Source organism: Zalophus californianus, chromosome 16 (assembly GCF_009762305.2).
Source record: "Zalophus californianus isolate mZalCal1 chromosome 16, mZalCal1.pri.v2, whole genome shotgun sequence".
NCBI classification, from domain to species: domain Eukaryota; kingdom Metazoa; phylum Chordata; class Mammalia; order Carnivora; family Otariidae; genus Zalophus; species Zalophus californianus.
This window is the reverse complement of record NC_045610.1, coordinates 57,717,771-57,745,295: the sequence shown is the minus strand read 5'-3', so window position 1 is coordinate 57,745,295 and position 27,525 is coordinate 57,717,771. Positions and strand designations below refer to the sequence as shown.

Sequence of the window (27,525 nt, the reverse complement as noted above, 5' to 3'; positions counted from 1 at the left end):
CCGGCAGGTGGCGGCGTCTCCCGGCGCCCCGCCCCCCTCGCGGGCCCCCCGGCCCGCGCGCGCCTGCCCTTGACCGCAGCGGGACAGCGCCCCGCCCAAACCCCCGGCTCGCCCAAGTGCCCGGGGCGGAGAGCAGCGCGGGAGGGGCGCGGGCAGCTCCACGAGCCGGGGGGCGACACGCCGGCCCCCGAGACCCGCCAACGCGGCCCCCGAGGGTGCGGCGAGCCCGGGCAGGAGCGGAGCGGCAGGGCGGGGAGGCGCCGCGGGGGCTGGAGGGCAGGACCGGTGGGGCAGGGCGGCCGCCTCGGGGAGGCCGGCCCGGCCCATCCGGGCCGCTCGCCTCCGCCCGGAACGGCGGCGGACCGGGCGCCCAAGGGCGCCCGCGGGCCAGGGCTGCATGGGGCTCCTGCGCGGCCAGCTCTTCTGGCTTCTGCTCCTGCTCGCGGCTGCCTGCTCGGGGATTCTCTTCACTCTGTACTCCTCGGCAGTGGGGCCGTACCCGGGGCCCCGGTCTGGAGCCAGGTAGGGGCTGCGGCGCGGTCCGACCAGGGGGTGGCTCAGGGGACGCGCGGGGCGCCTAGCCCGGGCCCCTCCGTCCACCCGCCGCGTTGGTCTCCCTGGGGTGGCTCGCAGCAGGGACTCGGGCCTTGGCCCTTTGTCCCCAGAGCCTCCACCCGGGCGACCAACCTGCGCTGCCCGGGCCACAGCCTCTGCGGGAGTCCGAGAGGGACCTCGCCCCTTGCGCACCGGCCACTCGCTTCCCAAAGCCTTGTGGGTTCATTCCCTCTGGCCGTGATTCGAAACACTTTTTCTATTGTCCAGATTTGGCTGGGTCGTCTGAGTCAGATAAAAACAGCCCCGTTTTTATCAGGAACGCTCCCTCCCTAACGTCACATTTCTCTGACTCTACTTTTGGGGGAGGGACCCGAGACTCCCTGTTCCAACTTTGCCGGGATCCTCGGCTCGACTGCGGCGGGTCGCCTTTCCAGCTCGCTCGGTCTGCGCCCTCCCCGCGCCCGGCGCCCCGCTCTTGCCCACGCGCTGTTTGCTCTGTTTATTTGGATAAAGCGCCATCTGGGCGCGATCCCGCTAAGCGGCGGACTCCCCCGGGGAACAGGGGCAGATCCTGGGCTTCATCCAAGTTCCCCTTCTCGAGCCTCCTCCGGGCTCCCCTCCCTCCCGCTCGCCCAGCGCACCTTCCTTGCATTTGTGCTCCGCGAGGATAAACCTACGAGCCTGTGTTTGGGAGGTGATGGTGCCAGTTACTGAGGAAGCCTCCAAAGAATTTAGTTTTCCGTCGGGGAGGCGGATCGAGCTGTGCGGGAGTCTGGATTTGGGAGGCCGCGAGGGCCCCCACAGGCTCGCCCACCGGCCTCGGGGCCGCGCTCTTCGTTCAGACCACTTTCCCACCTGCGCGCCCCTCACCAAACCTTGCTCCAGGCATAACGGGATGAAAGGAAAGTTAGTTACCTCTTCTCGGGGGAAACGTGGTCATAAGGCATCTAAAGGTACAAAACAATACGAAACACCTGCAACTCATTATGAGCCCAGTCCCTCTAGAACAAAGGGTGTTCTAGCAGCTGGTGCCTGGAATTACTTCATCCCCTTGTAGTCAGAAATTGCGTGAGGTGAGCGACTGAAAGTTTGAGGGTGTTAAGAAAGAGAGTCCTTTGTGAATTTTATGTAAAGCTGTTTTGAAACACATTTCAACATCCTTTGAAAGTATCTAATAAACTTTAAATATGAGGTTGTTGAACATCCATTATGTCTCAACAAAGCTTTTAAAGGTCTTTCATCTTTTAAAAAAGCTAGTACAAGCCAAGAACTTTTCCGTTTTCTTGCTGTTCCCCTAATGTTTGCGATGTAGCTGAACCCAGGGGGTTGGCTGGGAGGGCCTCACTGTAGGAGGTGGGTGTTTAGTGCCCGGAGAGGTGGGAAACTGGACTGTCTGGAGCAACTGGGAGCAGGCTGTGTGACCGCCCCCCACCACCCCCCACCTGGGGTGGGAAAGCAGATGGCCTGGCTACCTGGAGAGCCCCCGGGAGGGATGAGGGGTGCGGTGTTGGGACCTGGTCTTAACCGCACCTGAGGGCTCTCATTGCAGGCTAGAGAATGGAACCCAGCCCAGGAATTTACCCTTGGCAGAAGAATCTGGGTCAGGAGTTTCCAGGCATTGGGATATCTAGACTTGTAAAAATAAATAAGTAAATCTTTTTTTACTGGTGGGGGAGGGGGCAGTGGTGAGGGTAGATATAGGCTACCAGTTAGCTGCCAGTATCTGTTGTCAACATTATTTTGTAAAAGAAAGAACATCCGAAGTCCCAGAATTCCTAAGCATAGGATCGAAATTGAGTAGATTTCTTTTTTTTTTTAAAGATTTTATTTACTTATTTGAGAGAATGAGATAGAGCACGAGAGGGGGGAGTCAGAGGGAGGAGCAGACTCCCCGCTGAGCAGGGAGCCCGATGCGGGACTCGATCCCTGAACTCCAGGATCATGACCTGAGCTGAAGGCAGTCACTTAACGAACTGAGCCACCCAGGCTCCCGAGTAGATTTCTTTTCATGAGAATTGGCGCCGTGGTGGTACCTCCTTACCTGCAGTTTGGCTTTCCCTGGTTTCAGTCACCCCCAGTCATGCCAGGTCTGGGAGCAGATCAGCCTCCTCCTGACATAGAGGCAGAGGTCAGTAGGAGCCTAATGGTAGTCAACAATGTGGTCACCACTCCCCCCCGACCCCGTCTCTTCACCTGGCCTATTTTGTCATCTCCCACTGTCACAAGAAGGGTGATATTTACCGAGTAAGATATTTACAGAGACCACACTCACGTTATATTGTTACGATCGTCCTATTTTATTATCAGTTATGGTTGTTAATCTCTTACTGTGCCTCATTTATAAATTAAACTTTATCATTCGTATGTATGTAGAGGAAAAAACATAGCCTGTGCAGGGTTCGGTACTATCCACAGTTTCATCCACTGCGGGGCTTGGAGCTTACCCAAGGGGAGGGGAGGCCTACTGTACAAGGTCTTTATTTCTCCTCAGGCCGGTGAAACTTCTGGGAGGGGCATAGATGGGCTGGCTCCCTTGCCCGCCCCTTCCAGGCTCTGCAGGCAGGTGTGTCTAGAAGCCCTGGGATTCCCAAGGAGGGCTGGGAGAAGTCACTGAGCACGGAGGGGTGCTCTGGAGATGAGCAGGCCTCCCTGAGGCTGGGGTGTTCAGGAGAGCAAAACAGAGCTGGGGCGGGGGGCTCTCTAGCCCCTCCCCTGCAACTCTATCCCTCCGGTCTCCAAGCTGCCCTGGCCAGCAGCTCCCTCATCCGGTTCTCAAACCTGGCTCACGCTAGAATCACCTGGGGAGGAGGCCTAGACCAGTCAGACCAGAACTACAGGGGTGAGGCCCTGGGCGCAAGGTGTTTTTCAAAAGCTCCCTGGGGATTCTCGCCGGCCCTGAGGCTGAGTACTGGGGTCCCAGTTCCTCTTCAAAGGGGGTCCTGTTATGCTGAGGAGAGGAACTATAGGATGGTGGTGGTGGTGGGGGGGACAGGTGGCCATCCGAGGGGGAAAGAGGGATGGGGGAAGGAATCATCCCTGCTCTTCCCCGGCCGCCCCTGCAGGTCCTCTGGAAACCTGAAGTGAGGCAGGTCGCATGCTCCCTTGTGGCCCAACTGGCTCAGCACGTCAGAAGCAAAAAAAAAAAAGTAACAAGAGACCTTTGTTTCCTTGCAAACTGCCTCCTGAGCCAAAATCCTCCCCACCTGCTTCCTTGTGACTGGCGGGGGGGGGGGGGGGGGGGGGGGGGGGGGGCAGGGCGGGGGCGACAGGAATCTAGGAGAAGCCTGACACCCTTTTGAATAGGCAAAGGCCCCTAGTCCTTCTGTTTGCTCTCTCCCCTGATGCAGGGGCCGCCTGGCAGGTGGGAGTAGGGGTGGAGAGTAACATCAACCCCTTCCCTCCCTCCCGAAGGGACACTGTCATAGAGGTTGTCACAACAAGGTCTTTCCCGTCTTCCTTTAGGTAACAATAGCTACCATTTAGAGGACACTTTTTGTATGAGATCATCTTGAGTCTCTGTGTGAACACTTCCAACAACTGGAGATGTGATATGATTAATAATGATAATTAATCACTTGATTGTATCTGCGGTCCAGACACAGACACTGAGGCTCTGAGAAGTCACTTCCCTAGATCACGGGATACAAACCTAGGGAGTGAGGCTTCAGACCCCTGGCCTCCACAGGGAGCCGCAGGGCAGGAGCCAGGAACAACAGCAGGACAACCCACCCCAAGGGGAAGGGGGACCACGTCATCTGGGACCAGCCCCTCTGGGGCCTTGGCAGGGAGCTCCCTCAGATGGCGGCAGGGGGCTGGCAAGCTTGCCTACTGTATGTTTTCATCCTTGAACCAGATCTCAGGGTTCTGTAAACTCCACATTTCTGCCGCTTGCCATGGGATTTCTTGGATTTCTGGGTTTAGAAGGCTGAGCAAAACATACTAATGTGACAATATTTTTGTTCCTAAAGAGGGAGACATGGGCAAAAATCAGAGCCTGGCAAGATCAAACGAATGCCATCTTGACTCTGACGGGCTTTGTCAGCCCCTGGAGCTAGAATCAGAAGGTTCCGAAGGGCAGGTCCGACCCCGATTTACTTCTGCTTCTCCCCCAGGAACGCCACATCATCTCGAGCATTCTTTGGACGCAAGGCATCAAATGCTGGAACAAGAAAGGTACAATGGTCGACTCTTCTGGCAGTTTCGAGCATCTTCAAAAGTTAACGGGGAGGAGGGGACAAAGAAGAGCAAATGAGAACATTCTCATGAGACTGTTGGGCGGGAGCTCTCTGGACCCTCTAAACATTACACGTCAAGCTGAGCAGCCAGCCAGGCCTGGCCACCAGGGTTCCCTGCACCCCAGGAGCAGAGAAGGGGTGTAGCCGGGAGAATAGTTCTTAGGAAGTCTTACCTTTTTTTTTTTTTTAAGATTATTTATTTATTTGACAGCGAGATAGCAAGAGCAGGAGCACAAGCAGGGGGAGTGGGAGAGGGAGAAGCAGGCTTCCCGCCGAGCAGGGAGCCCGATGCGGTGCTCGATCCCAGGACCCCGGGATCATGACCCGAGCCAAAGGCAGACGCTTAACGACTGAGCCACCCAAGAGCCTGGAAGTCTTACCTTTAAAAGGCCTGTGAATTTGGCAATCTACTCAAAATACATTTTTTTTAAGATTTTATTTTTCTTTATTTTTTATTGTTATGTTAATCACCATACATTACATCATTAGTTTTTGATGCAGTGTTCCATGATTCATTGTTTGTGCATAACACCTGGTGCTCCACGCAGAATGTGCCCTCTTTAATACCCATCACCAGGCGAACCCATCCCCCCACCCCCCTCCCCTCTAGAACCCTCAGTTTGTTTTTCAGAGTCCATCGTCTCTCATGGTTCGTCTCCCCCTCCGACTTACTCCCCTTCATTCTTCCCCTGGTTAGATGCCACGAAGTAGGTGGCAATGCCTTAACCGTATGTGTGTTGTCAGGCCCGAGGGCCTCTTCCATCCTTGTCAAGGGGAGTGCTAACCTTCTCTCCTTTCATACACCACTTAAGATTTTATTTTTAAAGGGGCGCCTGGGTGGCTCAGTCGTTAAGCGTCTGCCTTCAGCTCAGGTCATGATCCCGGGGCCCTGGGATCGAGTCCCGCGTCGGGCTCTCTGCTCGGCAGGAAGCCTGCTTCTCCCTCTCCCACTCCCCCTGCTTGTGTTCCCTCTCTCGCTGTCTCTCTCTGTGTCAAATAAATAGGTAAATTCTTTAAAAAAAAAAAAGATTTTATTTTTAAGTAATCTACACTCACCATGGGGCTTGAATTCAACGACCCCGGGATCAAGAGGCACATGCCCTACAGACTGAGCCGGCCAGGTGCCTTCTTACTATAAAATGCCTTCTTACTATAAAATTCACACATTTTTAAACCGCTCTCCATGGAGTAAACAAGCCAACCTTGGAAAGATTCTCCATGCTTGCACAGGGGGTTGAGAACCTTCTAGGCCCTGCTCCATCATAAATCATGCTGCCTCGAGCACTTTACCCATGTTCTCTCACGAAAGCCGCATGGCAACCCTGTCCTGTAGCTTTTACAGATGGACACAGTGAGGCACAGAGAGATCAGGTCCTGGGTTTAAGAGTTGTGTTCATGCCCAAGAGAATAACCTGGGACTTGTTAGCTGAGGCCTGTGGGGGGGAAAAGATTCCACTTCCTGTAGAACGTAGTGACAGCTAAGCTGTTTCAGAGATGGAGCAAGTAGCCCTGGGCCAGGTGAGGGGGTCCCTGTTTTGAGAACAGAGGCGGGGTGGACACTTGGCCTGCAAGGCTAAAGAGAAGTCTCAAGCGTCTTATGGGTACTTATGGGTCATCTTTTAAGTTTCCTAAAGCCCTGTGCACCTTGAGCTGCTTGATGCGAACTGACATATCCCCACTGGTTTAAAAAAAAAAAGGATTCGAGGTGGCTTTTGGATACACATACCAAGGCAAAAATATAAAATAGAATAAAATGAAGAAATGGCCAAACGAAAAATAAAGGTAGGAGAATAAGACAATGTCATGTAGAGAAGTGCATGAATGGTGGGCCCATCGTTCCCTATTCCCTATCCCATGCATAAGGGATAGGCCATAGATCTGGCTCTGAGCTTCCTGGTAGCCACAGTGAAGAAGGAAATTTGCCATTGTGTCCATGAGATAAGAGCAAACCAGCTGCCCAAGTGAAGTACAGCCTTCCCCAATACAAAGACTGAAGAGTTTTCTCCTGGTACCTCTTAAAGAAGGCCCTGGAAAACATCCCAAGGATGAACTGAAAGGTAGTGAAATTAGTAGTTGGTTCTGCTACAATGCTTGCTTTGAAAATGTGAATTTGTTCCAATAAGATTGGTATCTTAGGAAACACTTTGAGCATAACACAGACTTTGTGTTTCCTTATGAGTGACTCTGTCGTTGAGAACACTAAGGTTAAATGCAGAGAACCGCACCCAACTGAAGGGAGCCTCGAAGGAATTCACAAAATGCACACACATGCGCCCTTCAGATACGCACTTCATTGTTCTCTAACCCTCTTTGCACTACTTCACAGTAACTCACAAGCTGCCACCCTCCTGAAGGCCACTCACACAGGCCGACGTCAAGTCTTTTCCAAGGTCAAGGGCCATATGTTTAGTAGAATGTGGTAGATCTTAACCACAGGATGTGTGAGACTGTGCCTCCAGCTTTGTTAGGCCCTTTCGTTTGTCCTATCATCCATCACTGACAAAGCTTTTGAGTGTTGTGCCACTCATCCCATTTCCTAAAAGCCCGGTGGTTTTGACTGCACCCGTTTTGCATAGTGTGGTGGTTTTTAGGTATCCATAGGTAACGTTATAGCAGAAATTACTGCAGAGCTCCTTCCTGCATTGGTCAAACCAGCAGTCTTAACAAAGAGCCCCCTTCAGTGGGAAGGGTAGCCCCACACAGGGCGAGGCAGTGCAGGATTCGGACATTGGGGGTTGCAGGCGGATGGGGTGGGACCCTCTTCAGTACCATCCCTCCAGGTCCCTGTGCGCAGAGGTACTGTATAGTTTCCTAGAGCTTCTGAAAGGAATTAGCACAAATTGGGGGGTTGAAAATAAGAGAAATTGATTTTCTCACAGTTCTGGACTCCAGAATCCAAAATCAAGGGGTCACCAGGGCCACCTTCCTGAAAGTTCAGGGAAGAATCCTTCCTTGCCTCTTCCAGTTTCTGGTGGCTCCAGAGGTTCTGTGGCTTATGGCCAGGCCACTCCAGTCTCTGCGTCTGTCTACACGTGGCTTTATAAGGACACCAGTCATTGGATGAGGGCCCACCCTAAACTAGTATGACGTCATCCTAATAAATTACATCTGCAAAGACCATATTCCCAAATAAGCTCACATTCTGAGGTCTGGGCAGACAGAAGGGGGCGGGGGGACACTAGTCAACCCAGTACAGGTGCCACCTGGACGAAAATGCTCATGATCTTTCCAGCAGCCCGTCCCCTACAAACCTTACAGTGAGACTAGCCAGAGCTAGGATTTGGATCCAGGCTGATGGATTCCAAAGCCCCGGCTGCAATTCTTCCACCAAAGGGCAGGCGGATCTTACTCACTTGGTGGGAAAACGCCCCAAAGTTGCCCTAAGTGTGAAGTGAAGGAGTGAGAGGCCAGAGCCACGAGGCCCTGGATAGGTGGCATCCAGGAGAGAGAGGGCTGGGCAGGGTAAATCCAGAAAGCTCTCTGACCCCCACCACGCCACTGTGCCACAAGCGAGCTCAGCTGGCAGGTCTGGGGGTGGACCAAGTCTGGAGGCGAAGGGTAGCTCTTCCCTCCCAACCAGCCTGCAGGGCCTGCAGGCTCCTAGGAAGGTTCCCACCAGCCACAGCCCCCAGCTAATGGAGCTCGGCACTATCTCCTGCCCCACAGAGCCTGCGCTGCCAACACCCGCTTTATCTGGCCATCCAGAAGCACCCCCACTTCCGTGCCCTGTTCGATCTCTCCACTCCAGTGCTGCTCTCGGGGAGCCTCTTCACTCAGGAGCTCTGGGACAGACTGAGCCAGCACAAAGCCCCCTATGGCTGGCAGGGGCTCTCCCGCCAAGGTAATTGGAAGTGGCTGCTTCTTGCCCAGCCCTCTGGCCCCAGAGAATCCCTTCCTCCTGCTTTTGGCTCAGGTGCCAGCCTGCCATCACAGCACCTTATGGGGACCCCCTCATACACCCCACCCCCCTGCCCATTTCCTTCCCGAAAGGTCTCAGGGCTCGACCCCCCCGCTGTGTGACTCCTGCCATACCTACCAGCCCCTACAAGCACCAGGGGATCAGGGAGGGGGCTTGATGTGCCTGCTGACCAGCGCTCACCTCCTGGGGCCAGTGTCCCAAGGCGGCTGAGAACAGGGGCTGGGGGTCCTCAGACAGCCTGCCCATGGTTCCCGCTGTGGGGAACTGCCCAGAGCACCCCCCCCCCACTTCAAACTGCCTCACGTTATTTTATTGTGGAGCATACGGTCTTGAGAGGACTAGTTATTCGAGTTCTTGAGGTGACAGGGTACAGCCAGATCCTCTCCCCCCAGTTCAGCCTGCATGGCCCCACTGACATTTTGCTCTCCCCGGACCCTCTGTGCCTTGGATGAGGCTGGTGTCGGGCCTCTGGCAGGGGGCATGCCAGAAAGTGTCTCGGGACAGCCCCCACTCAGGGCGCCCTGCCCTGTCTGGCCCCCACAGCCATCAACTCCACCCTGAGCCTCCTGAATGGCTCAGAGAGCTCCGAGCTGTTCGCCGCCTCTGGGAAGCTGCTCTCCACGTGCATCCGGTGTGCGGTGGTGGGGAACGGAGGCATTTTGAATGGCTCCCGCCAGGGTCTGAACATCGATGCCCATGACTACGTGTTCAGGTATGCGGTGCAGGAGCCAGGGAGGAGGTGGGAGAGGAGCTGGGAATGGAGCTAGTCCCCAGCCAGCCCCTGGGGGAGCATCCTCTGGGAGGGCCATGGGCCGGGGCAGCTCCACCGTCGGGACGGGCAGACAGACCCTGAAGACGGGAGTGTGGGTGCCGCGTGCCAGCAGGGAGGGAGCCGCCGGGGCCAGATGTGCCCATTTCACAGGCCATCCCTTGAGGTCTGGAGGAGTGGGGATGGGCTGGATGGGGCACTGGTGCTGCCTTGGGCAAGGGGCACAGTCTGCACAGAGGCCTGGGGACAGGTGCGGCAGAACCCCGGGGAAGGAAGTAAAAACGGCACGTGTGACCATCGGGAGGCTGACAGACCTCTGTTTGGACCAGACTCAACGGTGCTGTGATCAAAGGCTTCGAAAAGGATGTGGGCACCAAGACCTCCTTCTACGGCTTCACTGTGAACACAATGAAGAACTCCCTCATCTCCTACTGGAACTTCGGCTTCACCTCCGTGCCACAAGGCCAGGTGAGGCTTCTGATGGGCCTGCCACTGTCACTGACGGTCAGTGCCGCTGTTCCCGGAGTCCCCTCTGTGAGGCGAACCACAGTGGCCCCAGTCCAGTAGATGGAGAGCTTGTGCCAGGATCCTGGGTGCATGTGATGGGGCCACTGAGGAGGGGGATCCAAGCAGGGACACCCCGTAGTTTCTGGCAGCACAGGACTGCTCTGGGATAGAGCATGAAAGCCTAATACTCACTGGAAGCTTATGGGGTGCCAGGCTCTTTACGGGATGCCATGTCAGCTCCGTTTTACTGGTGAGGAGACTAAGGCTGGGTGCCCTTCCTTCAGCAAGGACTGCCTCCCCCCGCCCCCTGGCCAGAGCTCACGCTACGCACAGGGGAAGGGTACTTACTGAGCATCTCTTCTGTTCCCGGCAGTAAACATGGTTGGCACAGCTGCCCGTTTCCTGATGGCAGCACATCCATCCAAGGCCACCACGCAGCTAAAATCAGCAACCTCCAGGCCCCTCTGACCACACTAGCGCTAGGGCTGTCTCCCATTTCCCTGAGCTGCCTTCCTGATCCCACAGCAGCCTAGGAGGGAGGCTGAAGTCCAAAGGCACGGAACTGCGTGCCCAGCCAGGGAGCAGGGGAGCCAGAATGCAAGGCCGCCCACTGCCTGCGGCTTGTGCAGCCACACCCAGTCGCGGGAACACTGCTCCTCCCTTCAAGAGCTGTCTGGGTGCCACATAAAGAGGGGAGATTCCAGGATAAGGGCTCTGTGGTGCTTGAGAAGACCGGGCCGGGTTTCTAGAAGCTTCCTCCTCTGGGCAGGAAATCCAGGAGTGCCATAGCCACAGCAGGACCTCTCTTAGCTCGTGACAGAACAAAACAGAGCAGCTTTTATTTCCGGCCACACTACCTGTATGAGTTACCACTGAGTTAATAAATTACCCCAGACTTGGTAGCTTTAAAAGACAAACATTTATTATCTTACAGTTTCAGGGGGTCAGGGATTCAGGAACAGCTTAGCACAATGGTCTTGGCTCAGCATCAACAGGGGCTACGGGCACTTGAAGGCTTGAAGGAGGCCAGAGTCCAGATGGCGCCTCTCTAGGCTACTGGAGTGTCCCCAGGTCATGGCGGCTCACTTCACCCAGCGCAGGGGGTCCCAGGGAGCTTTGTAGCCTCGTCTCCAAGGTCACACGCCATCCCTTCCACTTCCTCCTATTCGTTAGTCACTCAAGGGGATGGCAAGTAAGCCTCACCTACCACAAGATTTGTGACCATGCATTGAAACCACCATGGTACCTGGGAGTGGGGGTGACAGGCAGAGAGCAGAAATTCCCCCATCAGGACAGGTGGCAGGACCGGGTGGAGGGCTGAGCAGGTGCTGGACACAGTCTTGTTTGGGGGGGGGGCCGGGAGGGACTGGCTCAGGGTCTCTGTCGCCCCGACAGGACCTGCACTATATCTTCATCCCTTCTGACATCCGGGACTACGTGATGCTGAGATCGGCCATTCTGGGTGTGCCTGTCCCCGAGGGCCCTGATAAAGGGGACAGGTGAGCAGCCGGGCGGGTACGGGGTGTGGTAGTGCGGGGCGCACTGTCAGGCTGGGAAAGTGGGTGAGGACAGCAAGAAAATCCTGAAGAATTCAGTCGACTGTTGGGGAATGACGCTCTTTTTTTCCTACCCCCCGAGCAGCCCAGGTAACCCTCCTGGCCCCCAGGAGCCCGCCTGACGGGGTGGGCCGTAGCCCTGAAGGGCCGCTTTTCTGAGTGGAGCAAGGTAGGCCTGGCTCCTCAGCTGTGGGCTGCTGGCCCCTTCCCCACCCAGCCCCCCAGCCAGCAGCCCTGGCCACGCTCGTCCACTCCAGACTCTGCTGGCCGGCTGAGCACGCTGGGTCTGGAAGCAGGGCCGGGGGAGGGGGGGGGGCCGCTATCCATGGCCCTCATCCCAGCGGGCACCTTCCCAGGATCTGTGCCCGTGAAACGGAGAGCAGGTGACGTGGGCCCAGTGTCCTGCAAAGAGAGAACAAAGGGCACTCTGTCTTTTCTCCCCCACCTTCCCGGGCAGCAGGCCGGGGTCCAGCTCTTTTGAACCATGTCCTGGCCTCAGCCGAACCTTCTCCCTGTGGTGCTGAGACAATTTCTTGTCCCAAAGTCAGGTCCTTAGAAATCCATGCCACCTTTGCGGCCACGAAGACCAGCCTTCCTATCTCAGTGCTTCTGGACCATGCCGCCCACCCCCGAAAGAGCAAATTCTGAGGTCCTTAGGGGTTAAGCCCTCAAAGGCCAGGCCCGCTTACTCTGGCCCACCTGCACCGCCGCCCCCTTGTGACGATCCAACAATCACTCGTGACACCACAGCTGGTCGTGAGGGGGGACTTTGTGACACGGGTGGGACTGGGCTCTTGGCGGGGGCTGGCTCAGAGACATCGATCAGGTGGTCGTAAGCCTCCCCAACACCAATGAGCTCCCCCTCCCATACCCCCAATCCATCCCCTACCCAGTCCCCCTCCCAGTCCCGGTCCAACCATATGGCCCCTGCCAACCAGCAGGCCTACTCCAGCTCTGGTGGCTCAGCCCCTTCTCCACCCCCCACCCGGGGGTCTTCCTCCCGGCCCCCCTCTCACCCTGCCACCCCATCCGCCTCACAGCCCTCTTCCCGGGCTTCGTCCCTGACCCCCAGCCCTCATATCCAACATGTGCCCCGAGGATCTTCCCAAAACCCCACTCCACCCACCTCCAAATCTCCTTCCCAATCTGGCTTGAAATCCCTCTCTCGAAACTCTTCCCAAACTCCTCCCGTGCCTACCCCCCGGTCCCCTTCCCACAGCCCCGCCACCTCGGCCTCCTACATCGGACCCATTCGGGGCATCCCCTCCTACATCGCCCCCTACGTGCCCCGCTTCCTGAAGGAACCCCCCTTCTTCCAGCCCCCCACCGCACCCCTGCCCCAGAACCAGTGCTTCCCCTGCTCCTTCCCCTGCCCGGCCCGGGAGCCCCCTCCTATCCCGGACTCTCTCTACTTCCCCCTGCTCCCACCTCCTCCCCACCACCCCCGGGTTAACTGCTCCTTCCCGACCCCTCCCGCCCTGTTCACGCCCCCCTCCTCGCTCACCTACACCCTGCCCACCGAGGTCCTGGTGAGCGGAAAGCCACACGTGGTGCCCACGGTGTTGCCGGCCACCTTCTACACGCCCTTCTCCCGCTACTACACCCAGCCCCGCCCGGACCGCTACCGCCGTAGGCCCAGCGCCTTTCCCCTCCCCTTGCCCTACGACGGCTCGGGCCGCTCTGTCCACTTCTTTCATGGGTCCTAGGCCTCAGACCTATTTCGGACCAGAAGCCTCTGCCAGGAAATTCAAGCTACTACATCCAGACTTCATCAGCTACCTGAGGGAGAGGTAGGTGTGTGTGTGGGGGGGGGGCGGTGCACAAAGAACAGCTCCTCCCTCCAGCCCCCCTGCACACCAGCTCATCACTGCAGGTCCTTTATGGCCCAGACACTGTAACCTACAGCGAGAGCTAACCTGTACTGGGCCCAAACACAGGCGGTCCAAGGCGACCACAGGGAGGAACCTGGAAATACCAGCCTGATCTCACCCCGCCTGCCCCCCCTCAGGCCCCCTCCCTCTACCAGTGGTTCCAATGTGTGCCTGTGGGGGGGGGGGTGTCACGTGCCCCTCTCTGGAGACGTTCTGGTTGTCACTAGGTAAGCATCACTACCAAGTAGACACAGGGATGCTGTCGAGCATCATACAATACACACAATGCCCCCGCAACAAAGAATTACTTGGCCCAAAACGTCAATAGTGCCCTGGCTGAGAAGCCCTGCTGTCACCCCGTGGCTGGCATCCCCAGAGAGCAGGTGGAGGGTGGCGAGTGGATCTGGGGAGGCCTCCTGGTGCTGGCACTCACGGCCCCACTCAATAGAGGAAGAAACAGGCTCAGGGAGGCTAGGCGGTTTGTCTGGCAAAGCTTAGATGTGAATCCGGGCTGAGGTCAGGCCTGTGGCCACCGTACTGTGGCCTCACTTTTGCATTCTGAGAGTGTGTGCACACACTTATCTCACCAGTGACTCCGGGCCCAGGACCTGGGTGCCCTGCCCCTCATGTCCCTCATGAGGGATTCTTGCTGGGCCGAAGTCTGTGGAAAGAAAGAAACCTAGGTCTCAGGCTAGATAAATAGGCCACCTGTCCCCTACCCACTGTGGTTACTTAGGCCAGGGGTGAAGGCAGGGTGTTGCAGAGAGGAAAGGGGACTCAGGCTGGGTTCACGCTTCTAGAGTGGGAGAGCGAAGGATCATACCTGGGCTGCTTCTGCACAGGCCTGCTCGTCTTTCTCACCCCACTCTGTTACCCACACTTGCGTTTGCTTCATTTGGGTTTTTCCCTAAATGGGGAATGGACTGCACTAGAAGAGCCAGGAAGTTCTGAACAGTTTTCCAGGCCATCTGAACTGGTAGCTGGAAAGGCGAAGGGCACAACCATCGAGTGAGACCTATGCCTCTTTCTTGAGTTTTGATGCCACTTTTCGTCTCCAGGTTTTTGAAATCAAAGTTGATTAACACAAATTTTGGAAACCTATATATGCCGAGCACTGGGGCCCTCATGCTGCTGACAGCTTTGCACACCTGTGACCAGGTAAGAGGCCTTCCCTTTCAAGAGCCCACAGCAGCAGAGGACAGGTGTGGGTGGAACCTAATCTGATCCGTGATCAAACCCCTACAGGAGGCCTGTCACCCTCGGGCCTGGGACGCGGCCTCGCCCCTGTAGGGAAGGGATTCTCCAGCTGCAGGAGCAAAAGCTGGTCTCTGGAAGGGGCTAGGAGGGAGTGCCACTCCTGAGCTACCGCCACATGGGCTACGCAGGGGCCTTTCCAGGACAGGTGCTGGGCCAGCCTTGCCTTCCTCCAGGAGCCACCTGCCCAGGCACCTCTGTCCTCCACCCTTGTGGTATTGAAGGCGCATGTTATCAAATTGTTCTTGTGAAAGCAAAATCGCAAAGGAGTGGATAAAAGACATCCTTCTAGAACCGAGCTGGGCGGCAGGTTTAGCTTTCCACCACCTTTGAACTCACTGCCTGAGATGTTCCCGGTGCTGCCCACAGGAGCCCAGCAGAGGCTGAGAAGCAGTTTTCGAGGAGAGGCAGTGAGCGCACTAAAGCCAGCACAAGAGCTGGAGACCAAGGGCCGCTCCATGACGCTGTCGTAATCCTTTTCCCAACTTTTTTAAGGCAGCAGTCTCTCGACTGCGCTCCCATTAGAACGAGCCACAAGTAGTAATGGGCTTTTGTCTCCACCTCGAGCTTAGCGAAGGAGATCCCGCATCGCAAACCCGACTTTGAAACCCCAGCCTGGCCGCTCGCTAGCGCGTGACCGAGGACGTGTCCGGTTCTCTCTCCGAGCTTCCCCACTTGTGAAATGGGGATAATACCCGAGATTATCCCGAGGCTGAGAGAACGTGGCCAGGAGCACAGGGCCTGCCGTTAGCTCGAGCTCCAGCTATTGTTTATTTTTGTCTTGGACACGGCATCTAAGGAAGGTGGGGGGGTACGGTGACTTTCCCAATTCATGTCACTTCACATCTGTCTGCACAGAGCTCAGTAAATTCTAATTCAATGACTGTCCTTGTCCAGGTTAGTGCCTATGGATTCATCACAAGCAACTACTGGAAATTTTCTGACCACTATTTCGAGCGAATAAAGAAACCACTGATATTCTATGTCAACCACGACCTCTCCCTGGAAGCCACCCTGTGGAAGAACCTGCACAAGGCCGGCATCCTTCGACTGTACCAGCGCTGACCCTGACGTAGCCAAGCCCTTTGTTCTCGCAGAGCCATGGGACCTGTGGCCCCGGCCCCTCACGTGGCCTAAGCGGCCCCCGGTCTTTCCAGCCTCTGAGAAGGGCTCCAGCTCCCCTCCACCCACCCCTTCTTCTCCAGGGGACGTTAAGAGGTGGATTTGTGACTCACTGAAGCTTGTTCATTGTGGGGCACCCCATCTTGTTCTTGGGTTTGTCCACGAAAACTCCCCTCTGGGTTGGAGACAGACATCCCGACCTTGGGTGAAGGGCAAAAGGACTGCTCTGCTGGATGTTTTAAAACCGAAGGTAACACAAGATGAGACTGTGACCCTCACCAGCGAAGGGCAAACCTACTTCAGAGCAGAGATCTCAAAGCCCAGCAGTTGGTACGGAACCTGAGGATGTCGGTGCAGTGACTGCACCATCTCCACTGACCAGGGTCAAGCAGCAGTACAGGCTCACACATTCCCCAGCCATAGACACGCCTAAACCACCTGAGAACATGACCACTTTCCTCCTCCTGCCCCATGATAAAGTGGGAGCACAAAAGGCAGAATGTAATTTGAACTAAGTACTTGCATAAATGACAGGATGACCCTTGTGTCTTTTGTGTGTGTTGGGAAGGGGGCTGGGGGTGATACACCACAGTGTTTAGCAAGCAGATCACTCAGAAAATTCAAAGGCCACAAATTCAAAGGACCATGGGCCAGCCCTGGTAATTTGACAGGGGTCAACTGCACAGAGGGCTGCTGGCCTGTCATAATGGATGGATTACCACCTGGCCACTGGAAAGACGACACAATCAGGTAATGAACTCTCAGCTTCACATCATGGTTTCAGTAAATCTGGGCTTAGTTAATAGGCAGTTTCCTTTTAGACAGAGCACATGGGCCTCTATTGGAAGGGTAAGTCTCGGCTAACCAAGTTATCACCATATAGCCCTTCAGCCCTGGGATTTACTGGCCTGAGGACAAGTAGCTCGACAGTCTGATCTGCTCCACTGTCCAAAGCCTTCCTGAGGTGGCTTTGACCACCACTGACTAATTCACCAAGGCCCAGTACCTGGCCTCTGGCTCTGTGGTTTTAGAAGGCAGATCCTATGAGCATGTTTAAGAGGGATGAACTGTCACTGGAATCAAACTACTTTAGAAATTCAGGTATGTGATCAAAGACCTGGGCTTTCACGCTGGAGGCAGCTGCTTGAAACCACCGCCTCCTGCGGCTGGTGAGCAGTTTAGACTGGAGAGGAGTAGCAAGCAGGAGGCCAAGGCCTCTCCCTTTAGCTTGGCAACTTTGAACTGTCCCTTGATCTCAAGGACAGCAGTGTCCCAGGTATATTTCTCTGGATAGAATTATTGGCCTGGGAAGAACACCATCAAATGTGGGAAACCTGGTACCAAGTATCAGTCCATTCTGCCATCTGATAGTGACCTTTACTCGTAAAGAAATCCAACTGCCCCTGTAAGTCAGCACAGCCTAAGTCAGGCCGCCTGGCGCCTTGTACCCAGGACACTTTACTTGTCCTTATTCCCGTCACATCTGGAGCTTTCAGAACCTCTTGTCAATCCGTTAAGATTTGAGAAGTGCTAACGTTATGTTTGTGGGTGGTAACCCGTTAACAGGTGCAGAAAATCAATTTAATGGGGAACTTCTAAAACATCTGATTGCATCCTATGAAACTTGGGGGACCTCGGTGGCTCAGTCGGTTAAGTGTCCCACTCTTAGGGGGAGGAAGTAGACTCCCTGCTGAGCACAGGGCCCAGAAGTGTCTAACTCGATGGGATTTCAGCTGGTGATCTCAGGGTTATGAGATCGAACCCCCCGTTGAGCATGGAGTCTGCTTGTGACTTTCTCTCCCTCTGCCCCTCTTAAAAAAAAAAAAAAACTATTCTGTGAAACCTTCATTTATATAAAAATGTGTTAGCTAAGTCACAGAATAAAATCCCAGGATGAGGGTCTCAACATGAAATCCATGTTACAAAAACCCATTTTTAAAAACTTTTATTTGTGCTTCAAAATTTAAGCCCAAGATAAATTAACTTCACAGGAAATCCACTCTGAGAAACCCCTTTCTAGGCTGAGCACCTGCTTCCGCTCAGTCTCCCCAAAACAGCACATACACATTAACCCTTTTCAGTTCACAATCACTGCCTTCTTGCCAGTGCACCAGTTACACCCAGATCAGCTCAACTGCGGCATTCTGGATTTTCTTAGTTACGCCCTGATTTGGCTGCCAGCAGGATGAGCTGTCACTCAAATTCTTTGGCTCCTTTCGAAGACAAAGTCCAAAGAATTCTTCAATTATTCTCCCTTTGGGAGGATTATTTTGCAGGCATTAACAATTAGCAACAGAGGCCGTGCTGCTCCACCTGGCACCACCTGTCCTGAGGAGATAACCTGCAAGACCAAAGGAGAGTCATTTGATGGATCAGTCAAGCAGGGGACTCAAGATTGAAAGCCAAACTGAATGAAGAAGAGGCAATCGTAGCAGCGCTCATTGTAACCGAACATCAGGCCCATGCTGTTGAGGGGACCACCTGGCACAGACTGCTTCAAAGCAGGCTGCTAGGATTCCCGGAAGACCTGAAACCACAGCCTGCCCTCAGGGGCTAATGTGCAAAGGGAGCAGGGTCTGGCAAGGGGCCAGGGAAGAACCACCACGAAGCACTGGGGACATTCTCATTCAACCCCTTTCTGGAGGTTAAGCTTTTCAAGTCAAACCTAAAGGTCTACGTGAGTCCCGTGGTGCAGTCAAAGCTACTCTGCAGCAACGATAACCCAAGAAGTCAACCTCGCGACTCGCTAAAACACATCCTTTTACTTGGTTTTACTTACAGGCTGTAAGCTGCTGGGGCCAGTTTTCAGGATTAAATCCCACCCCAAATCTAGCTTCCTTGGTGACTGAACAATTATGTGACCTTAAATACAAAAAGCCCATACATACCCCCCAATTTCAACAGAAAAGGGCCATCTGCCCACTCTAAGTCTGGCATTTAAATGGGAACAAAGCCAGACACCCTCCCGGCCCAGTATCACTGGGCTACTTTCTTGTTCGCATGACAGCCCCTCAGCCCTCGGCTACCCCAGGAGCAGCCCCATGCCCATCATGCTGTCCAGACCCAATCTCAGCTAACCCTAGGAGAGCTCCCTGGTGTTGTAAACAAAGCACCTGGAAACCAAACAGCTCTGCTGGTGCCATGGCAGCCCTTCTTTCCTCAATGTCACCATGTGGTGCAGAGATAGGTCACAGTCCTGCCACAACTGGCAGACTTCCGACATTCCCGTCAGTTTCAAAGAGTGCATTCATTTCCTTGAAATATGGACAAGCACTCTTTCATTCCACAATAAGAACATGACCCACAACTGGGCTACTTGCCCATTTCTGCCCCCTCTTAGAGCCTGTACCCCAGGACTGTCGATCAAGGGGCCTAGAGCGCGACAGGGCAGCCACACCATCAGTTTTCAAGCCGCAGAGGGATGATGCACTCGACTGGGGTCTTTGCAGGGTAGACAATTCCCTCTGGAGTCCGTCCAGTTTGATCCCTGATAAAGCCTCAACTTTTAAGAGCAAAGAGCCAAACCCCAACGCCTCAGAATAGATGGTTTCCCCTCAGCCGAGATGTTCAGACAGGGATAACTAACCATCATAGGCTTGTGGGGCTTCCTAGGGACACGAAAGATGGAAACAAAGACTACAAGCAAGGGAAGAGTCCTTTCACTTACTTCAGGCAAAGCATGTCAGTTCTGTCTCACACACTGCAGACATCTAGCAAAGAAAACAAACCCATGTTAGGGGCACCTGGATGGCTCAGTTGTTAAGCGTCTGCCTTTGGCTCAGGGTCCTGGGATCGAGCCCCGCATCGGGCTCCCTGCTCAGCAGGGTTCCTGCTTCTCCCTCTCCCACTCCCCCTGCTTGTGTTCTCTCTTTCTCGCTGTGTCTCTGTCAAAAAATAAAATCTTAAAAAAAAAAAAAGCAACAAACAAACCCATGTTAAAATCTCCCTGCCACCCAGCACAATCCTAAACCCGAGGCAGAAGCAGCAAACAAACATCCCATCCAGGTCTATTTGGAAGGGCTCTACTTACATACAAAAGAGACGTCTCCGCTTCGGGCCCAGGGCAGCGGACTTTGCGCTACCGCTGCCATCTGCTTCTGCAGGATCCTTTTCCAGCCTCAAAAACCGAGGCTGAGACTGCACCTGGCAAGGAGAAAACTGCAAAAGAAAAATCTACTTAAGATATACACGGGTAACTCTCAAGTAGCTCACATTCAAATCTGGCCTAAATTTTCTATAAAGCAAACTTTGGAACTGAGTTTCAGACATCCATATTCCACAGAAAGGCTTCTTTGCCTTCAGACAGGGATAACTTTAGATCATCATGAACTCAGCTCCTGCCAATCCACCAGCTCACGGGCTGACACTTCTAGCAGAGGCAGACCACTTTTTCCTTACAAAATTCTGCTTTGCTTCCCTCACAAGAATTCTCAATCTTGTCTACTTTATTAAAACTTTCCTTCAGGGTAAAAACTGCTGATACCTAGTGCCTAGATGTACCCAGCATCCCAGACCTGACTGACACTTCCTGCCCTTTTAAAGACAGAGTCCACCTCGGCACAAAGTGCCCGATAGCAGAGTATGTATGGGGTGTATATTTCAGTGTCAGTAAAATGTGTGGTTACTCCTTTGGGACATCCTGTTGAAGGCCAGCTGTACAAAGGTAACCCGCTGCCAGAAGGCACCATCACACAAGGTCATTTCTCCTTCACTCACCTCTGCGTACACAATGATCCACAGAGCTAGAGCAGTTTTTTAAGTAGAGGATTATAGATCTGCCCCCAAGAGCTACTTAAAAATAGCCAGTGCTATAATCTTGTTGTAATACAAGTAGATCAGTTCATCCAACTGTTCCTATATGACTGCTCTTGGGATGGCCACACAATCCTCGGGCCTCGATTGAGGGTCATTCTCATCCATGGCTGGAGGTGTACTTCTAACACTTTGTAGGTGCCTTGGATATACAACCAGGTCTGGAAAGCAGTAACCTGATTTTACAAAGAAATTAGGCTCGGGCGCCTGGGTGGCTCAGATGGTTAAGCATCTGCCTTCGGCTCAGGTCATGATCCCAGAGTCCTGGGATCAAGTCCCGCATCAGGCTCCCTGCTCTGCGGGGAGCCTGCTTCTCCCTCTGCCTCTCTCTCTCTCTCTCTCTGACTCTCATGAATAAATAAATAAAACATAAAAAAAAAAAAAAGAAATTAGGCTCTGGTGGGGTTATTTGCTAACGAGCCGGGACTAGGGCCCAGATCTCTCATGTTAGTCTAATACAAGTTTCAATCTCAGCTCTGACATTCTGGGTGGGTAGTTCTTTGTGGTGGGGACTGTTTTGTGCATTGTAGGATACTTAGCAGGACCCATTAGATCCCAATAGCATGCTCCACCCTAGTGGAGAACGACTGGGCTAATTTTAACTCAATTATTTCTCAATGAAACTGAAAAAAGGTTAATAGCACCCTCACAAAATTTGCCCTGTTTTTATGGTTCTTTAAAAAACAAGAAACAGGGGCACCTGGGTGGCTCAGTTGTTAAGCGCCTGCCTTTGGCTCAGGTCATGATCCCAGGGTCCTGGGATCGAGCCCCGCGTCGGGCTCCCTGCTCAGCAGGGTTCCTGCTTCTCCCTCTCCCACTCCCCCTGCTTGTGTTCCCTCTCTCGCTGTGTCTCTGTCAAGTAAATAAAATCTTTAAAAACGAAACAAAACACAAGAAACAGCTGTATTAACTCTAAGCCTCAGTTTGTTTACTCAGTAGCAAAGGGGAAAATATCTACTCCACTTAAGATTGTTTAACAGTTTGGGAGACTGCTTGGCAAGGAGGCTAGCAGAGCTCCACACTCCTTCCCTTATCTGGGCAGGAACAATCCTAGGAGGCTCACATCCTTGAAATCTAACAAGGCACTAACGGGACGCTAATCTCTGCAATTCTGCCAAAGAGCTAAAAAAAATCTTCCCATTTATAAAATTTTCATCAAAAAAGTCCTTACACTCAACATCTTAAGATGATGATTTTCACTTGAATTTTTCAAAGTCTACAGTCAACACCTTTAATCTCTAAGGGAAATGTGGGTAATATACTTCATTCTAACAGAAACGATGTCAAGATGTTACCTCAAAATTGGTATTTAAAAGGCTGAGCCTCAAGGCATCAGAACTCTTCACAAAAGATGTCCTTTCAGACAAGGATAACTTAAATCATCCACAAATTATTTCTAAACCCCAGCCAACCAAAACCCATTTCCTAAGTCTCCCTCCCATCCCTGTGTGCAGCAACCCTTTTGATTCCAAACAGTGACACCTAGTGGCGCCAAATCACACTGACATAGGCCCTGCTCATTTCCAGACTCTGGGTCCATTTTTCTCACCCTAACTGGATTTATGCGTCCACGTGTTCATAAAGCTGAATTTAAAACCAGAATAAAGTGTGAGGCGGCCCTATGTAGCAGGCCTTCCGGCACCCATCCTTACTCATTTCAGGGATCCATTCCTCACTTTTAAGCTTCAACCTGCAGGTCGGCTGCTCACTGTCTCCGCAGATGCCAAAGAAAAGCCTGTGGGGAATGAAAAAATGAACTTGGAACAAGGTGGGTTGTAGAATTATGGCTTTCCAAAATCGACAATCCCATTTACGACAATCTATAGAATTAAATAAAAACTACTGATTAGGGCCGTCCTCAAGGCACTCTAGGAGGGACTTGATTTGAACGTTAACACTTGATGTGAATTAAGAATTGCCACCCGGCGCGCCTGGGTGGCTCAGTTGGTTGGGCGACTGCCTTCGGCTCAGGTCATGATCCTGGAGTCCCAGGATCGAGTCCCACATCGGGCTCCCTGCTCAGCGGGGAGTCTGCTTCTCCCTCTGACCCTCCCCCCTCTCATGTGCGCGCTCTCTCTCATTCTCTCTCAAATAAATAAATAAATAAAAATCTTAAAAAAAAAAAACCCTGCCACCCGCATCCTGCCCCGTGGGCGGGCCTCGGAGACCCGCAGGGCACACGGTGGTTGTGCGACGCACGAGGTTGCACAAGGTGGGAGAACCTCTCCCCGTCCCAGGAGGGGCCCTTTAACTCCAAAGGAGGGCCTGAGCGCTCTCCCTTCAATCATCAACACTCGCGCCCTTCTGCGTCTTTTGATCCAGTATTTCCCCTAAACTTCCCAACCACCCTAGGAGGGAGACCGGTTTATCGACACCATTCCGCCTCTGAGGCAAGGGAGGCCGAATGAACTTGCGTCGGGTCAAGGAAGATCTCGTTTCCCCACCTCCCCAGCCTTACCACAGCCAAAGGCTCGAGAATGTTCATCCCGTTGGACCCAGCCAGAAGCCGCCATGCCTCCCAGCCACGCGGCCTGCCCCGAAAAGAAGGTGGGGCCGCGCCTGCGCACACGTCCTCTCAGCAGTCTCGCGAGAGCTCGCGCGATGTTGAGAAAGGGCTCAGGGGAAATGGAGTCCAAACAACCGCCGATGGGGGCGGCCGCATCCTCAGCGCGACTCTGGACGTGGGGGTAAGATGGTGGCCGCCACCAGGGACAGTAGAGAGCCCGGGGTGGGAGGCCTGATCTTGGAAGAAAACGAAGATGGACGGTTGCTTCAGCTACAGCCATTTATCTACTGAGTCCACAGACTGTCCCTGGCCGAGACTGGGGTGGCGCAGAAAGTTCAAGGGGGCCTCACGAGGGGAACGGATGAGGAAACGGAGGCCGGGCCGGATTGCATTCTTAATTGCTCTGCGGATTTCACTTGGGGCGGGGAGGGGTCATCTGGGTGGTGGGTTGCATTAGAGAAGGGGCGGCCGATTCCCGGGGGACTGTAGGTCGTCCTGCTCCGCTGCCCTTCAAGTTGGGGTGAGGGCGGGGAGGCCCGGGCGGCAGGGGGCGCCCGCGAGCGGCGGCTCCGAAAGACCCTAAGCCCCACCCTCTGGGTGGCTTTAATTCCACCAGGGGGAAAAAAAAAAAAGAGCAGGGTGTGGTGTGTAGCAGCCACCGCCCCTTCTGACCATTATTCTTCAGGCAAACGCTCACTGGTCAGAGCCAGAATTTACACCTATTTGGAAATTAATTTAAATTTGCAAGACCGGGAAGCCTTTTCTGCATTAGCCTCCCCCCATTCTCATCAACCTTTTAGCGATGATCTCAGTGGCATTGAGTCTGTATGTGGCCATAGGTCGCAGGTGCTTATTATCAAGTTGCCACATTTGTTTATGTTTGCCTACCTTAATTTGATTGTAAGCTCTTCAAGGCAGGAGACATCTGTCTCTCTTTTTTTAGATTTATTTATTTATTTATTTGAGAGAGAGAGCATGCATTTAAAGCAGGCTCCCCATAATCCCACCCCAGGGCTCCATCCCGCCACCCTGAGATCATGACCTGAGGGGAAACCAAGAGTCCCTCGCTTAACCAACTGAGCCAGCCAGGCGCCCCAGAAAACATCTCTTTTAATTATTTTTATTTTCTTTTAAATTTCCTCACAGTGCCTGGTTGGTATTCCACTGCCTCTGCTCACAGAACATACTCAACAGATAATCATGGACTCACTTAACAGTAACTTATATCTTGTAAAACTGGCCCATAAGTTTCTCTGTCTTACCCTTGAAGATACTGTTTTGTATAATACCAAAAAGGGGAGTGGGTTCTCTCCCTGTACACTAGGAGAGGGAGTTTTTGTTTTTTTAAGATTTTATTTAAGAGAGTGAGGGAGGGGGGCGCCTGGGTGGCTCAGATGGTTAAGCGTCTGCCTTCGGCTCAGGTCATGATCCCAGGGTCCTGGGATCGAGTCCCACGGTCCTGGGATCGAGTCCCACATTCGGGCCCCCTGCTCAGCGGGGAGCCTGCTTCTCCCTCTGCTTCTCTCTCTTTGTCTCTCATGAATAAATAAATAAAATCTTAAAAAAAAAAGGGGGAAAAAAAAGAGAGAGGGAGGGCACCGAGGGAGAGGGAGAAGAAGAAGCACACTCTCCACTGAACAGGGAGCCCAATGTGGGATTGGATCCCAGGACGCTGAGATCATGACTGAGCCACCCAGGCACCTTTGGAGAGGGAGTTTTGTTTTTGTTTATGTTTTTAAGATTTTACTTATTTTCTTGACAGAGAGAGACACAGCAAGAGAGGAAACACAAGCAGGGAGAGAGGGAGAGGGAGAAGCAGGCTTCCCTCTGAGCAGGGAGCCCGATGTAGGACTCGATCCCAAGACCCTGGGATCATGACCCGAGCCAAAGGCAGACACTTAACAACTGAACCACCCAGGCGCCCCTGGAGAGGGAGTTTTAAGTGTGGAAGTTCCAAACACTGCAGGTCTGCAGGCGAGCGACCTGCTGCAGGTGAACAATAGCCAGAGTGGATGCCTCATAGCACTTACTATGTTACTCCTGGAGCACTAGACGTGCATTGATTTGTTTAATGTGCACCGCTGCCCTGTGAAGGGCACCATCACTACCCCTATTTCACGGATGAGGGAATGCAAGCACTGAGCAATGAAGTAACTTGCCCAAATTCACACAACTGGTAATTGCTGGAGTCGGGGTTTGGGCCCTGCCTGTGGAGTCCATGCTTTCACCACTAAGTTGTACCGCACCAGTGTCTATACGTCATTCTTATTGTAGGGCTTCTGGTTGTGGGGGAGAGGAGCAAAGAGGGGTTTTGTGTGTTTGCAGGGGTTGTTAGGGATGAAATTACTGGGGGGAATGATGGGCACCTGTTCCACAGTTTTTGAGCCACTTTATTGCAGGAAGGGTAAGGAGGAGAGGCTGCAGGGGCTGATGGGTGCTAGACCGTGGGGCTCTGGGCTCTAGCAAGGCTGTCTTGAGTCCCGGACTGGTTGCCACCTAGTGTGCCCACAGTGTAGCTTTCACACCCGACAGGACACTTAGCGGAAGAGCAGCAGGCTCACAGCGGATGGGGTGTCCCGGGTGGCTGGGCAGTGGCCAAGAGGCCAGAGCAAAATGCAGTGAGAGGACTTGTGACTGCGCACCTGTGGGGCACACTGCCTGGATAGGCCAGAAATCCATGGGAAAGACCAGGGCGGGGGGGCGGGGGGCTCAGGCAGCTAAGCATCTGCCTTCGGCTCTGGTCATGATCTCAGGCGTCTGGGATGGAGCCCCAAATTGGGCTCCTTGCTCAGCGGGGAGTCTGCTTCTCCCTCTCCCTCTGCCCCTCCCCTCCTGCTCCTGTGCTCCGTGTGCATGCGCGCTCTCTCTCTCTCCCCCTCAAATAAATAAATAAGGGCACCTGGGTGGCTCAGACGGTTAAGCGTCTGCCTTCGGCTCAGGTCATGATCCCAGGGTCCTGGGATCGAGTCCTGCATCGGGCTCCCTGCTCCTTGGGAGCCTGCTTCTCCCTCTGCTTTTCTCTCTCTCTCTCTCTCTCTCCCCCCTCTCTCTCTCCTCCTCTGTCTCTCATGAATAAATAAATAAAATAATCTTTAAAAATAAATAAATAAATAAATAAATAAACAAATAGTCTTAAAAAGAAATCAGTGGGAAAGACAGCAAAGAATGCATCAGTTTTCTGAATGAGCAGGCAGGGGTTCAGAGCTGTCGGGACCAAAGTGTTAGATGAAGTGATTTTTTTTTTTTTTTTAAGTAGGATCTACACCCGACACAGGGCTTGAAGTCAGGACCCTGAGATTGAGTCTTGTGCTCCACTAACTAAGCCAGCCAGGTGCCCCGAGGTCTGGGATGCTTGAATTTTATGTGCGGTGGAATTGTTATGCAGCCGTTATCCAAGGCTAGTGTGTATCTGTAGTTATGGATATGGACAGAGTCACACAGTCCAGTGCTCAGTGACAGAAGCAGAACACTAGCGGAGCAGGGCCAAAGTCCTCGGTGCGGTGCAAGGGCCTTGGCTGTGAGCACAGAGGTGAAATCTAGTCAGTTGGCCTGCTGTGTTGGGGTGATGAGCTCACTGGGTTCCATTCACTGACAGGATTTCAGATATGGTATCTGAAACCCACATTAATAGGAAGCCGAGTCCTTGGAATATTGAGGTTAATTTCTTAACCTAGAAAGGAAGCTCTACTATCATTAGTAAGAACAGGAAGGTGGGTAGGTATAATCCCAAGCAGTTGGCTGCTTACGTCGGGAGCAGCTGACCCGGTGATTCACAGGAGGTTCATCTGCGTGGCAGCCTTCCTCCATCTCACAAGCGGAACAAAGCTACTGGCTGTCTGTGCTTCAGTGGAGGCAGGCTCCTCCCCAGCCCTAAGGGCGAATCTTGATGAGTCGGCACCAGACAATTACGATAAATCTATTCCTTCTGCCAGGAATTCGGAAAAGGGTGTGTGATGCAATTATGCCAAGTTTGGGAAAGTGTTCTTGTTTTTAAAAACAACAGCCTCTCTTCTGGCTTTGGGACGCTGTGAAGATAGGATGCTTGAGGCTGTGGCAGCCTTCTTGCATCCATGAGGCTTGTTCCAAAGCCAGAGCCGAAAGTCTGACGTGGCAGAGCAGAAACAAAGAACAAAGAGTCTTCATGATGAACTGCCGAAATATCAGTCCTAGAGCCCCGTACCTTCAGACCTTTTGTTTTGACTCAGAGACACATATTTTAACATTTTAATATTTCTGAATGCGAGGAGCATCTTACAAGCAATGGCATGTTAGTTGCAGTGAAACACAGAATCAGAGTTTTTCACATTTATTTATTTTGGGGGGAGGAGCAGAAGGAGAGGGAGAGAGAATCCCAAGCAGACTCCCCGCTGAGCCCAGACCCCCCCCCCCCCCCTCCACACACACACACAAAACGCAGGG

The 27,525-nt window shown here is 53.5% G+C and overlaps 1 protein-coding gene, 1 long non-coding RNA gene and 2 other non-coding genes across 10 annotated transcripts; 1 reads left to right on the top strand and 3 right to left on the bottom strand.

Annotated features, from left to right (window-relative positions):
* Positions 1 to 225: 225 nt before the first annotated feature.
* On the top strand, positions 226 to 16,329 carry ST6GALNAC2 (ST6 N-acetylgalactosaminide alpha-2,6-sialyltransferase 2). Of its 3 annotated transcripts, none has more exons than XM_027625364.2 (9): positions 226 to 522; positions 4,668 to 4,728; positions 8,457 to 8,631; positions 9,253 to 9,421; positions 9,808 to 9,946; positions 11,381 to 11,484; positions 13,248 to 13,331; positions 14,471 to 14,570; positions 15,564 to 16,329. In XM_027625364.2, the coding sequence occupies exons 1-9, from the start codon at positions 398 to 400 to the stop codon at positions 15,729 to 15,731; spliced, it is 1,125 nt and encodes a 374-aa protein (XP_027481165.1). In that variant the 5' UTR covers positions 226 to 397; the 3' UTR covers positions 15,732 to 16,329. The 3 variants fall into 3 exon arrangements, with proteins under 3 accessions (XP_027481165.1, XP_027481164.1, XP_027481166.1); XM_027625363.2 differs by having other exon boundaries at positions 13,149 to 13,331; XM_027625365.2 differs by lacking the exons at positions 13,248 to 13,331; positions 14,471 to 14,570; positions 15,564 to 16,329 and adding an exon at positions 12,086 to 13,055.
* Positions 2,571 to 23,160, bottom strand: LOC113939381. Of its 5 annotated transcripts, XR_003525215.2 has the most exons (7): positions 23,059 to 23,160; positions 22,253 to 22,335; positions 19,819 to 19,946; positions 19,456 to 19,498; positions 14,000 to 14,073; positions 10,334 to 11,943; positions 2,575 to 4,714 (listed from the first exon to the last, which is right to left on the bottom strand). It is a non-coding gene; the product is annotated as an uncharacterized LOC113939381 (long non-coding RNA). The 5 variants fall into 5 exon arrangements; XR_003525216.2 differs by lacking the exon at positions 14,000 to 14,073 and having other exon boundaries at positions 2,571 to 4,714; positions 10,334 to 11,231; XR_003525214.2 differs by lacking the exon at positions 14,000 to 14,073 and having other exon boundaries at positions 2,576 to 4,763.
* Positions 5,472 to 5,597, bottom strand: LOC113908391. The gene has a single exon (XR_003515465.1). It is a non-coding gene; the product is annotated as a U6atac minor spliceosomal RNA (small nuclear RNA).
* Positions 20,043 to 20,122, bottom strand: LOC113908357. The gene has a single exon (XR_003515433.1). It is a non-coding gene; the product is annotated as a small nucleolar RNA R38 (small nucleolar RNA).
* Positions 23,161 to 27,525: the final 4,365 nt, after the last annotated feature.